The 14244-nt window shown below is 36.1% G+C and overlaps 1 protein-coding gene across 4 annotated transcripts in view; it reads right to left on the bottom strand.

Annotated features, from left to right (window-relative positions):
• The window catches only part of LAMA2 (laminin subunit alpha 2), a 346441-nt gene that overhangs the window by 65226 nt on the left and 266971 nt on the right, over window positions 1-14244 (bottom strand). For all 4 annotated transcript variants that reach the window (XM_058420096.1, XM_058420095.1, XM_040060645.2 and 1 more), the window contains 5 exons: window positions 13555-13666; window positions 10065-10227; window positions 5424-5634; window positions 3848-3964; window positions 2552-2715 (listed from right to left, as the gene is read on the bottom strand). In XM_058420096.1, coding sequence (XP_058276079.1) covers window positions 2552-2715; window positions 3848-3964; window positions 5424-5634; window positions 10065-10227; window positions 13555-13666 — 767 coding nt within the window. The remainder of the gene's footprint in view (window positions 1-2551; window positions 2716-3847; window positions 3965-5423; window positions 5635-10064; window positions 10228-13554; window positions 13667-14244) is intronic.

Consider the following 14244-nt stretch of genomic DNA (forward strand, 5'->3'; position numbering starts at 1 on the left):
GATAAGAGTGGAACTGAACTTGGAGTTTTGCCTCTCTGGGAAATTTTCTAGCCATGCAGGTGTATGGCAATATAACAGAGAGGGATTACTCCTGTTGGACCTGTTCCAGCTTGTATAAAATAGTCACTGAGGCAGTGTGCGTGGAAGAAAGGAAAATTCATCCTGGTAATTTATCTATTCTCTGGAGAACTGTGACAGCTTGGCTCTCATCCTCACATCAATTACTTACTGATTTCTACAAAATGCCACAGAAAAGACAAAGTGGACTGAAGGTACAGTCCCTGAACTCAACATGTAGTTAATAGAGGGAGAGAGATTCCCTTTAGGTAACTGCAGAAACTGCATGACGGAGCTGCCTCTGCATCACTCTTGGAAAAGTGCATCTCCTTCCTCAACTACAGCTGGAGCTCACCGAGCTACTCTAAATTTCTGTTATGCTCTGTTACACAAATGTGGAGCCCAGGACAGCTACTTAGCAAGTACCTCAAGAACTGCTTAGAAACATGGTTCAAACCCTTTCTGGTTAGGAAAAACCTAAACTGAATTTGCCAAATACCAATAGTGTTTACTCACAAGGAGGCAATTAGGCCTAAGGGAGAAGCCGATACTTGTGCTTCCCTGCACACAGCAGAAATAACTATTTTTTCTAGGTGAAGTTCATGAATGGTTCCATGTTCTAACACTCAAGAGAACATCCTCATTGTCAATCAATGTATTATTTGAATCCGTAGAGGGTGACTGGAGAGACAGGGCTCTCCCTCTATTTCTCCTGTTAGAAGAAACAGTAATCTACACCAAATTTAGTATTGTCTGAAAGACACTCAAGTGCCAATTGTGAAGATAGATACACTTTTTAATTCCTCAAATGGATAGAGAGTGTATACGCCTGTAAAGTATAACTATCTGTTGTAAGTGTGTGAAGTGGACAGGCTCATCCTGATTACAGGGCACCACAAATTTCTTTGTCCTTCGAAGTTATGCATCTATCTGACCACATCAAAAATTTTAACTTTGAACTACTTGCTTTTAGACATAACTTTTAATGTCCTTGATTCTGTGAAGTTTATTGTCTTTTTGGAGAAACTGAGGTTGATATCTGGATCAGACATAAGTATACATGGTACTGTTATATCGTTTTAGACACTACCCTAAGCTCCTTAAGGCCAAGCTGTCACCTACATTAAGAGAATCACATACAAACACGCATAAAAAGGTCTCTTTTGAATAGTTAAAAAGTTTTATTTAAAAGTGTGTCTTGCTAACATTTGATTAGGGGGCACAATCTTCTTTTTTGTCTATATTTTCTCTCTTAGTTTCTTCATGACAATCTTCCATATATTCGGATATTCATATGTGGTTGGGTGCGACACTAAAGTCACTCATTTTCAGTGATGCTAAAGTCACTAATTTTCAAATTCATTTTTACCCAGAAAACCACAGCTATCATTATTTTATGCACACCTCAAAACATGTATTACACTGGGTATCTAGAGTAGTGTAACTACACTGTAAATGAAGCCAGTGATTTTGCAAGTATTGGAGTTAATTTCCTGTCTTTTCCTCAAAATTACAGATGCTGGTAAGAAAAAACTGTGTTAAGCATTGGCTCAGAAGTCTTTGGGATATTCAAGTCTTCAGGTAGATCTAAAAGATAATAGCAGCAAAAAAGTAGCATACTGCTGATGTTTAATTTTTTTTTCTTTTTTGCCATGCAGTACATTTATAAAATAATGAAACTCTGAAGCTATGCAGGAGACAGGTCCAACAGGCAGAATATCCATGGTCTATTTCTGAGTATTATTATTGCAAATTACACTTACTATTTATGGCTTTCTTAAGCACTTAGAATGCAATAAAACAAAAGACACCCCTCTCTTCCCCCCCCCCCGCCAAAATTAAAAAAAACCCAACAAACCCTTGTTTTATATGAGTTATATGGTATCATTCTTCTGAAGGAGCTGAGTGGTCATATAAATGAAGGGCATTGCAATTCTCATATTAGGAATGTGATAGAGGTAAACAGAAACTGAAGTTTCTGCTCTTGGATTTAAACATTTTGGTCCAGGACACCTACTTTTTTGGGAGAGTGTTTTGAAGTTGGTAGAGGAATTACTGTTCATCGCCAAGGGGACTTCCAACAGTAAACAACTTAGCATCAAAATCTCCTACCAAAATGGCCATCTTAAAAAGGAAAATACTACTTGTTTTTAACAAATGTGCATGAAAATGTGTAGTGAGCTATTTAAGGAGAATTTATATTTTTTTTTCACAACATAGCAGTAAGCATATGATAAGTTAAACTGTGTTATTAGTGCATCTGAGGGCACTGTTTGCTGTCCATGCAGCCTACAAAAAACACAAGATGCAGGAAATAGTTTACAAAAGAGACAAAAATTGACTAACTCAATAGTTGTGTACTTGTACACATCACTGGTTATTTGTACACCCCTCGTGACAGGTGCCAAAGAAGAAGAATGCCCTTCAAGTTCTGTGAAGCAATTTTGCAAACCTGTTACATGATTTTAGCAATACCAGTGAATGTCTGCCTTACCCATCCAGCACTGCAGATGATTCATTCAGCTGGCCTGCATGGTTCTCAGCTTGCAACACCTTTTCTGGAAGCATCCTGTCACGAATTTCTTGCGATAAGTCATCTATTTTATCTTTTAGCTGATCAGACATTGGCTGTATCTTATCTGCAACACCTTCTACATACTGAAAATGGCAAAAGAAAAGCCTTTAAATTTCTGAATGCAAGCATTCTCTAGCCTTATCTATATATAAGGGTATTTCCTTTTTCCTTGTGGGCTATTATCTCAACTTACCCATGCATTAAGACTTCAGGGAACTAGTACAGAAAGAGTAACAGGAATGGCTGGACTGGAAAGCAGTGAGGAGATAAACAATATTCCAAGACCTATTTGTCTCTCATGAGCTTAGTAGAAGCTTTTCTTTTACAATTAAGGAATTGTGCAGTTTAAAAGCTTATAAACTCTAATTTGGATTTGTTTCCTAAATGTGGATGCATGCAGAGCTAAATTAAATTGTTGCTGTGCTCCACAGTAATAACTAATAGTGGCAGAAGTTTCATGTTTCAGGACCCTTTGAGTGGCTACGTCTTTTTGCTTATTTGAGCTTCTCAGTAAGAACTATGCTTTTTGAGGGTTTACCATTCATGTTCCAAAAAGCTGTCTCACTGTGTCTCCTTTTCCATTTCTCCCAAGAGCATTTTTCCATTTATTATGGCAAGCTGCAATGCATGCTGGAAATATATTCAGAACCAATGATACTTCAAGATACCTTTTATTTTTGTAGCTAAGGCAATGATCTCAAACTGTTGATAAAACTTTTAAGGCAGAATTTTCAAAAATATTATGCAAAATGAGAGTTCAATTCTCTCCCTGATCTGTCTAGACTTAAAACTGTGGCCACAGGCAAAAAATTATTTCTGAACTTTCCTTCCTACACAGAGTTTTTGTGCAGATAAATTTATATCTAGATTTTAGAGCTGCAGTGAGACTGTGAATGAGTCTGCTGCATCTGTAATTCTCAAGATAAAGTCAGTATCCCAATCAGAATTCTATACTTATGAATGGCAGAGTCCCTAAAACATTACAAGATAGATCACATGTAATCCAACAAATCACTTAAACTCAAAGTTATTAATTTTTGTACACCAGACTAGCTTTTCTGCCATACAGCAATGGAAAAAAAGAATTATCCCAACTAAAATATTTCAATATTGATAAATACAGTGAAAAATTAGTTGTTACTTTAATTATCTATTTTGCTTCCATAATGATGTTTTGTTGTACTAATTCTCAGGTAAGGATGATAAAATACTCACTTCTACAGCTATGCTGATGTCATTTGCAAGCTTATTGGCTTCATTAAGGACATCATTCCCTTCCTGAAGGGTCTTTTCAACATCTTGTCTGCCATCTTCTACAGCTTGCTTCCTTTTCTATAGGACGAATTCACACAAAGAGAAAGAGGAGTTGTTTATTAAAACTGTTCAGATGCCATCATCTCAGTATAACTGCATTTTGTCACCATGCCTCAATGCCCCTTCTGCAACTCTCTGAGCTCTCAGAGCTGAGACAGTGACAACAATAAAGCACATATGAAGTAGCTTTCCCTTGTCCTCCTATCTCCAGCCGTGTATTGTCCCCCCATGTAGCAGGGTTTTTGCTGCCCTCTAACAGAGGTAATTGGCAGAAGTACTGCTGCAAAATGAATCAGAAAGTTATAAATCCTAACCACTACCCAGATGTGTAAGTTCCTAATTTTGTAAATCACCTCTGACTATGAAGGAAAAGTTTATAAAAATATTCTGCTTCTTTCGTACCTCCACCCACTGGTACTTCACTAACTGCTGAATGCAAAATAAAAGGTTTGAAGTAACCTATGTATTCCTGTTCTTCCAGCTAGTAAAACTACTACTTATTGCATGGTAAGGAGGGACTTCTGAATAAAGAATTGGCAATTTCCTGTGCAAGATCCATTGAGTATCACAGTTTAGTGTGATAGGAGGCCACGGCAGCCATGTGGGCAGGACTGCTGGAAAGGCACTCCGCTACACTGATACAGAGAAAATTTTAAAAACTGAAATTTTCAGGTAAATTCTCCAACCTTTATCCATCCACCTTTGGGAGGAAAATGCACAGAACAGAGATCACCCAAATTCATCAGATCACTGCATTTCCTTAATTCAGTCAAGTGGAGAATTCTCCGCTGAGAACAGAGGTCTCAGAACTCTAACCTCATATTGTACTTGAGGTGAAAGCTCACCAAGATACAGAGTTGAAACATTTATCTTCATTAGGTTGACTCTGCTCTTTATGTCTTGGTTAAATGCTTGTTAATGTACAGTATAATATGCTCTTTAAGTCTTTGCAATTTAAATTAAATCACAAGCAGACTCATCTTCTATGAGTGAGATCATTTATAACAGCTACTAACTACTGAAGCTAGAGTTTGATTTATTACTCTGTAATATCCACATACCCCCTTCAGTCTTCTTCCCAGGGGCTGGAGAGGGAGATGAAAGTCTAAGTTTTTTCTAGAAGCAAATATATGACAGCAAAGGTTTTAATGGAACTCCTATTTAAATACTGAGCACATGATTTGAATTTTACATGATTGTTTATACTGGGATGAATTTAATTTCCCACAGAATAATAAATCCAGCGTACCTTCCACAAAACAGATGGTATTATTTTAATAAAGCAGGGGAGTAATCCTACTTTTAAAAGCCAGTGCACTCCCTCATTCTGAGGAACATGTTCCCATGAAAATTACATCACATATATTTTAATCATTCTTTTGTTTTGCTTATATTTCTGTTTCAATATTTAATCATGCAAAGGTTCAATCTTTAATCAGAATCCAAGTAATCAAGGATAAAACTTGTCAGCACTCACCTCCAGCATGGTCATATTTTTTTGGTTGATTGCAGATAAATGATCGGCCTCCCAAATTTTATCTGCAGCTTCTCTTAGCAGATCTCGAGCATCATCCACTTTGCTGTGGTAGCTTGCCAATTTATCCTGGACCTCATTTTTGAGATCCTCATTTTTTTCACTGGGCTCACCAAATAATTTCTTCACCTTGTCCAAAAGATCTTCTGTATTCCTGAAATATATTGCCAGTCATGAAGACACTGAGTTCATATTCTCTACACAAAATAATCTGAATAGTCTCAATAATATGCAAATGAAATAGAAAAACTAAGTCTCAAAGAAATTTAATTTAAGTCTGAAAGTAATTTTAAAGATGGCACATGCTCAATAAAGTGAAAGGACAGCTGTTTTTAAGCCCTTCCATAACAGAGGTTTTTAAATTCCACTATGGTCCTATTTATGAGGCAGAATATATTCAAATATTCTCTGTTGAAGACTATTTATTTATTTAGTTATTTAGTTAGTTAGGGGTTTTTTTGTTGTTGTTGATTTCCATTCTTGAGATGTGACTAGCAAAGTGAGGTTTTCTGAAACATTTCAACTTGTCTAAAATATTTCCTTCGCTCACATTGCTGTGGCATGTGACACAAACTAGTTTCCTACCTTGAACAGAGGAGGATTTGTAGATATGCCCACTTTCAAGCTGTCTTGAAGCAGATGACTGCTTTAGACTAGACAGTCAAAAATCATAAATAATGCTTTCTGGTGAAATTATAAAATCCCAAACCCGATCTTTGAATTTATGATGTCCAATAGTCAAAAAATTTTGCTTATCTAGAATACATTCTGGAATATTTTTAATGGATTTTGCTGACCCCAGTTTTAAGGGTCTGGAGTGCTGTCATCTGCCTGCCTCTAGTCAGATTCACACAAGGCAACACCACCATGTTAATCCAATGATATGCCAAGAGCAGGAGAGGAAAGGAAAAAAAAAAAAAAGAAAAAAAAAAAAAAAAAAAAAAAAAAAAAAAAAAAAGAGGCACTTCAGGCCCTTCCAAAACGATGCTTTAGAGATAAGAAAAATCCTAAGTAAACAGGAATATGTAGGATAGATAATAACTACGGAAGAAATTTATCATGCCTCCAGCTAGGACAGATTAAGTTTTTTTCCTGTTTCATTGTGACAAAGCGTGGAAAACAAGAACTGAATTTTCTGAAAAATCACTGCAATTTGGCTTGTCTATAGTCAGTTCCACTGGGAATCTTCTAAAAATAAACAGGTAAATAAATGCACACCAAAAAGATATAGGAAAGGAGGAAAAGATATGCTGACATTGGACATTAATTAGATGAAGGGTCTGAAGTGGAGCCAAAGGAAGTAAAATTGTTAGCTCTGGGATTTTCTGAGATGGATTGGAGTTATTTTCCCCATCAATTCTGTGTTTGGTTTTGATGAAAAAAACAGTCACATTTTGAATTCACAAATTCTGATGGCAAAATATTTAATCAAAAACTAAATCCCAATATTGACACCCTGTCACAGAAATTTAGAAAGGAATTCAGGGTTTCTCTCATACCTTCTCCATTATTCTTCTATAAGAAGCTTCTGTCTTACACTTCTGCCAAATGCTGACACCCTTATGACTCTGCAGTGCTGGTGGAACAGTACAAACCAGATGGATTTCCCTTCTATTCCCTTGCCTCATATCAGAGTTCAAACTACTTATCCATCCAGTAGTCTACGTCAAAACTCTTCCTTGGTACTCCAAAGATCGCACTTTCATATTGATCTGTTGTTCATTTTCCCTCTGCTCTTTCTAATGAAGTACGAGGCAATCTGCTCCCTGTAATCCCTTGCTTTAGAATTTATGTGTGACTAGACTGCACCATATTTCTTGAAATACTCTCCTGTACACTTAAGCTGTGCTACTTTCACTGGAGACCATCCTAGAAAAAGAATAAAACTATACAAAGTGCTTGAAGTTTTAGAAGAAACAATCACAGATCTGGCCTAGCACATGGAATGCTGGATGATCTGGATGCTCAAAATGAGTTCAAGAGAACAAGCAAGATTAGAAACTGATGACAAAATGATTAAAACCCATCAATTGCATATGAGAGTCTAAATATGTTAGAATTGCCTTATCAGGAGAAGAAATAAGGATTGTAACATCATGAATAGCATGGATACGGTGATCAACTGTCAAATGTCTCTCCAAAAACAAAAATGGAAGCAACATCAAAAACATAGGAGGCATATCTTCCAACCCTGTATGGCTGAGTTATGCAATTCATTCTCCCAGGAAAGTGGATGATAGAAATTCACAGAGGCTCAGAAGCCATCAAACATATTTGTGGAAGAAAAAGTCACATGAAAGTAAAGCTACTCAGCATACTAAACAGAAAGAAAGAATTCTGGCTCACATCATCCCTTGATAGCAACTCAGTGGCATCTGAGAAAACATGAAGAAATGTTATAAAATAGCATAAGATTTACTTCATAAATATGAAAATCATGGCAGTTCAGAACAGCAACTGGTGTATTTTTCTATGCACCCTTTTCAGAGAGAAATTATTGACTAATATGCTATTTCAGTACATTAAGGCAGTAAGAATCTGGATTTGAAAAATTTGAAGGAAAATGAGGGAAAAAACTGCATATGTAAGAGAAGATTTGCCATCTATGAAAGCAAGTAAATGAAAGCAACATGCAAATGAAGTAAATGAAGAAAGCAAGCAAATGAAGTAAATGGCTTTACTCCATTTGCGTTCTTCATTTAAGTTTTGAAAATTCACTGAAAACAGGAGAGGATCCACTGAATCTTGTCATTCTGTTCTTGGACAAAATGCTGAAAACAGAATACAATCACTGACAAAAGGCATCTCACCAAAGAGCAAACATGATTAACTATTTCAAAGTGATCATGAGGCTTGCAACTTTATTCAAAAGTAAACATTCCAAATGGGTCTGTAGGGAATACATACATGTGTGGAGCACAACGATCCACACACATACACAAGTACCTCCGGAGTTAATTTTTCTTCATTCTTCTTCCATGCAGGGTGTATCCTATCCACTATCTGACTACATTATTGAAACAGTTTTGTAACATTTTTCTTCAAGAGGCAGCTTCAGAAAACAACATTTCTAGGGTCCTTTCCTCCACGGCCTGTACTGCACAGTGACTCATTTACCCTTCTGTTGAGTTGACTGTCAAAAATTCTTGGATCTCAGTGACTGCCTATAAGGAGGTAACCCTATCCTCAAGATAAACCAAAAACTTTAATTGAAATCTGTGAATATATTAATGTATCTCTTGGTAAAAAATGTATTCCTATATTGAGACATTTAAACACTTGCTTTGTACATTTCAGGAGGAGTGGAAGAAGGAAAGATCTTTCCCTCAAAAAAATTCTACTGCACTTTCTACTCTAGTTATTTGGCTAGAGTAGGAAATTATTTCATCATAGTCCGACAGTTTCATGTTGGCTGTAGCATTTGAGGACAAATAACACCTTGTTTGAAAGGCCAGTCCTAAATTTGCAGGCAGTTCTTTCAGAGGTTTGGTTAAATTCTTCTCATCCCTACTTTTTCCTGGTTTATTTCTGTATGTGAGTAGAGAAGGTATAGAAGAGGCTCAGTGGAATCAGATGAAAAAGCAATAAAACACTGCTCACAAATAAGTTTGCAATATATTCTTTCTCAAGAGAACAGAAAACAAAGCTATCAGAGCTATGGGAAGAAATACTGCACTAGCAGGATTTCCAGAAAATGATCTGGTTTATAAAGTCTAAGATAGGCAGTGCAAATTCGATTCCAAACTGCTTGGAATTCTCAGCTAATTTTGTATTCCATTTACATCTCCTTACAGTATAGACGATAATTGACACTTTCAGGCCTGCATAACTCTATCCCAGACTGTTTTCTGATCCATCACAACTTCAATGGGCCATGTCACTGCTCAGCTGGATTCCCTGCTAGATGTTTGCACTGGTGAAAAGCTAAGCAAAATCTAGCTCTAGAAATATGCCTGGTCTTACTCATAGAGATGTAAAAAACTACAAGAACTTTAACTTCAAGCCAAGTATTTTTCTGATTCTGGTAAGTTTTTAGCATTTTGCATAATGCTTTATAAACGGCTGCCAATATAATTATACATATACATTTATTTGCAGATAATTAAATAACCGAACATCAGGCTTCTGAACTATGCCACAGAGATGGTTTATTCTGATCTACACTATTCTAAACATGGCAAAATATATTATAATGTCTACATTGTTGAACAAACTTTTCAGATGGTTATTATTTTCATTAGACTAGCTAGTTTTCCAGGGAGAAACCCCAAGCTTCCAGATGAAATTTTTAGTACAAAAGCCATTCATCAGGTCTGAAGCAGAAGCTAAAAACAAACTGAGAAAAATTAGAATTCAATTAGAAATGTTGCTGGTACCTGTGGAGCAGGGAAGTGATTTCCTAGGGTTTGCTTTCCACATATGTAAGCATTTCCAAAACTGCAAATGCTCTATCAACAGATATTAAGTATTAGACTTTGCTTTCTTTTACATTTCTGTAAGCCTCAGCTAGAAAACATGACAATCACATTTACTAGAGTCAGACATTGTCACTAGGAGGATGAAGACTGAGGTCTTTCTACTCACTTTAACTCATCTTGAGCTATTTTTTCTTGCATACTGAGCTCTCTATTTCTCATCTCTCTGACCATTCCTTCAGCCTCACTCTGCAGTTCAGGAAGACTCTTCTCCAAAGTCTTGTCTTGAGTTCTGAGTGTCTCATTCAGTTTTATAGCATCTTCATTTGCAGCTGCAGGGGACCAAAATATATTTATATAAGCAGCAATTAAATTAAAATTAAATTAAAAACAACAGAGACTCTGTCAAGTCTATCAGCAAGTGGAACACAACTTGCACTGGTTATTTCTGCTGTGAAATATAAAGGATTGTTTATCCAATGATCAGTAACATATGATGAAGTAATATATGTTTCATCAAGCCTTTTAGTATAGTTCACTTTTCAACACAATAATTGGAGAAGTCTTTATATCCAGTATAAGAAATACATTACTCCCCTCCTCCTCCCCCTGAAAGAGAGAATTTGCACCAAGCCTTCAAAACAGGAAGAGGACAATTTGCTATATTGCTTGTAGAATTAAGGAGCAGACAGTGAAATGAAAATTACAGTTAAGTTACTTTTGGAGAACCCAATTTTTAGCATTCAGACTTAACAGTGCTAGGAAGAATAAACAGTTGTGAAATCTTAGAAAATGAAGTAGAAGAGCAGTGAAAGACACCCATAGATCGCTAAACCCACTTGTGTTTAGAAGAAGATACCCAGAATAGAAAAGAAAAAGATGAAGGTTGGAATATATGAAGGTATACTGTAAATGTGTTTGTGACAGCCAAATTATTCTGAACAGATAAAGCTGCACACACAGCATCATATTCAAGGATGGACTAAAATCTTTCTGCCATAGCACACCACAACATATCAGAATACCCACTTTCAGAAGCAACTAGGTCATTTATGGTAATCAGTTCCATCTTCAAATTTAAAAAGTACTGCTGCCCTTCCGTAGGTACAGAGCTCATAAGTAAATGATTTCTCCAAAATGGCACCATTCCTGGTCACAGAGGTACTTATGAGCATTTAAAATGAAATCTTTAATTAAATAAATTAAAATCAGTTTTTCAAACCTCAATAAATACTATTTCATCTACACATCACATAGGTTTAGAGCAAATTATGAAGAAAATTCTAATCAAATGATGTCTTTAATTAGCTGGTGAGAACTGAGATTTGTATATTTAATAATGAGTGGGTTTTTGTGGGGTAGTGAGGTCTGGAAAAAGACTACACTTTGCACAAGTAGATCATGGATGATTTCTATACTATATTTTATATCATTACTAAGGTACCTCAGGCCAGGAATAGGTCCATATTAATTTTTTTAAAAAAATTCTATTTAAAAAATTGTGATTAACCTCCCTGAATATTTACCTTAAAAGAGAAAATGAATATGTCAACTAAGCTTTTCTTAGGTTCAGAAAAATTTATAAACAGTTTTATCCTTCTCTTCTCTTAACCATGTCCTGTTTTGTGTCTTGGTAGAATGCAAATATCAGAGTCCAGTGGTGGTAAAAGGTTTGGGTGCACTGACATAGACAAAGGCTCGGAAGTACATAGCTAAGAAGAAAAATGAGTTATATCTAGTCAGAAGTTCAGAACGTCAACAATCAGGTCAGTTGAAGTGGATAAGTCAGAGTATGGTCATTAGAACCAAGCACTACAAACTTCTCACTTTTAATGAGGAGTTTTGTCAGTTAGGTAAAAGGCATGAATGAGAAGAACCTAGCTGTGTTATGAATCAACAGTGGAACCCTGCTGCAAAAAAAAATCTATTGGGACACTATTAGCAGTGCTGACATAGGTAAGTTTCACTCTCCTGAAGTGCAAGACACTGAAGACACCTCATTTCATGCTTTTTACCCGTGGTTCGGAAACACAGATATAATTTTCACCAGAGGAAGGGAAATTACATGAAAGTGAGTAGGAGATTTGGGAGAACGTTCTTTTGTGTGATTCAGTCTAGAAAAAAGGGGCCAAAATGGAATATGATTCCTCTCTGCAAATATAGCTGGTTGTGGGGGAAGGAGGAGAAATACTAGGGAGAGGAAAAAACATCAATTTGAACTAAATAACAAGGTTTGCAAGGGAACATGATAATAAACTAAACATGAATATTTTTTGCTAGAAATGTGAACTATGGTAATTATGAAGAGTATTGAAACCGTCTCCTCTCCGGATTGTGTTTATTAGTAGACATTACTTTGAAAATGAGTTTTAGAAAGTTTTTGATCATAGGGGAGTGGATGCCTTAACCCACAAGGTATCTCTCAATCCTGTGCTCTTGTACTTCACGTATTCTTAAAAAGTTAACCTGGCCACTAGGCAAACACATTGATTTTAAAGTTTTTCCCTACTTCTACGATACTGCATAAATTTATTTCACTCCTTCAATGTTTTCCAACTCTGTATTTCCTACTGCTAATCCTGCTTGAGGAAATTTTTATTTGGGTTACAAACACTGGGCATAAACTTTGTAGAGTCAAAGACTTTGATTTTCTCATCATCCCAAATTAATCCTGAAATATGAGGAACATGGTCTTTTGGTTTTTTTTAAAAAATTTCATAAAATTGCTCAATTTTTCTTGTTGCTCTGCCACAATTTTTTCTTGTCAAAGTTAGAAGTCCTAAGGGCATCCTAATTGCTGTTCAGTTAATTTCCAAAGCACATATACGGATGTGTTACACAAAAGACAATATAAGATGTATTTTATAGCACTTGGACAAAAGTGGAAGCCTTCGCTTTCAATGAAATAGGTCTTTAGAAGCATAGCTACTAAAACCAGTACTGCAGTGAACATTTGGAGGAGAAAAGAACTGAAAAGTCTTTCTGGAGTGAAAAACCTGTCTGAATTTGCCAATTATTTTAATATTTTCCAGCCATTATCTTATTTACTAGTTTCATGAAATTTGTGTCTTAAGGCCATCTAGAATTTACTTTTCTCATAAGTATTTACTGCAGTGTAAGTGCAGAGAATCAGTCTGTGGAAGACAGAGCGCTGGCGTTGACTCCATGTTTTAGGTAGGGTTAGGAGTCACTTGCAAATTCCGAGCAGCAGATGTTCATTAAAAGCAAGAAGTAAATGCATTTTTGAAGTAAAGTTGGTGAATTAAGATGGATTGTTAATATACCAAGTGCTAAAATTACATCAAACCTTTTTACCAATACATATTTTTAACAGATTTAAAAATAAACAAAAACTATGCCCTTTTTTGTTTACTCCATCATAATAGCTCTTCAGATAACTGCAAAAATCCTGAAGGAAAAGGCTTAGCTTTCTTCTAGTCTTTGGTCATAATGACCAATACACTAAGTGTTTATAAACTGTATACACAGATTTGAAGAAAAATTTGAAGACAGTTTACTGCCTTTTCTTCGCTCAACACCTTAAGCACATGGTATTTCTCAGCAAGTAAAATCTTCCTCACTGTCTCTCAGACCCTCTTCCCCTACCATACTCCAGTTTTCTTGAGGAACAACTCAAGTATTTTAATTTTTTCCAATACCTTCAGCAGCTTGGAGAATGCCTTTGACAAACTGTCCAAGAGATTTCGCTCTGTCGTTAGTCCTCTCGGCATCCTGCCTGGTCTGCTCACCATCTGCTGTCACCTTGGTGGCCTGGTGATACAAATCCAGGAAAACATAATTAATGAACAGGACAAGGCTGCACTGTGTTATATTCCTACTGGCTGAATCCATGTACAAAACTTTCCTCAGACCAGAGGCAATCAATGAATTATTGATCAGATGCATGGGAAATTAAATGCTCTGTTCAAGTACACAATTAAATTTTATTACTTTTTCCTTTAAATGGAAATAGGAAGGCTTTATTTTAGGTTCTTAGAAACCCTACTTGTGTGCAGCGGCACATCAATGGAGACAGGATGAAATTATCCACCGAATAATAAAATCTGCACTTAAAGAAATGCTGTTTGGAACCTTTTAATAGATTCTTCAGGGAATACTTCCCATAGCTTCACAATTGTGTACTTTTCGATTGACAAAGTGCAGCAAGGTATCATGACCTCGTTGCTTCTTCCCTGGAGGTGTTCTCAAAGAGACAGTTCATTCCAACAGACAAGAAGAACTTTAAATCAATACATTAATTTGACCAAGAAAGAGAGAGAGAGAGAAAAAAAAAAAAGAGTAGTTTTATTCAGCTCTAATGCTTGAAGGTGTTAATTTATAACATATTG

This window comes from Hirundo rustica, chromosome 3 (assembly GCF_015227805.2).
Source record: "Hirundo rustica isolate bHirRus1 chromosome 3, bHirRus1.pri.v3, whole genome shotgun sequence".
Lineage (NCBI taxonomy): Eukaryota > Metazoa > Chordata > Aves > Passeriformes > Hirundinidae > Hirundo > Hirundo rustica.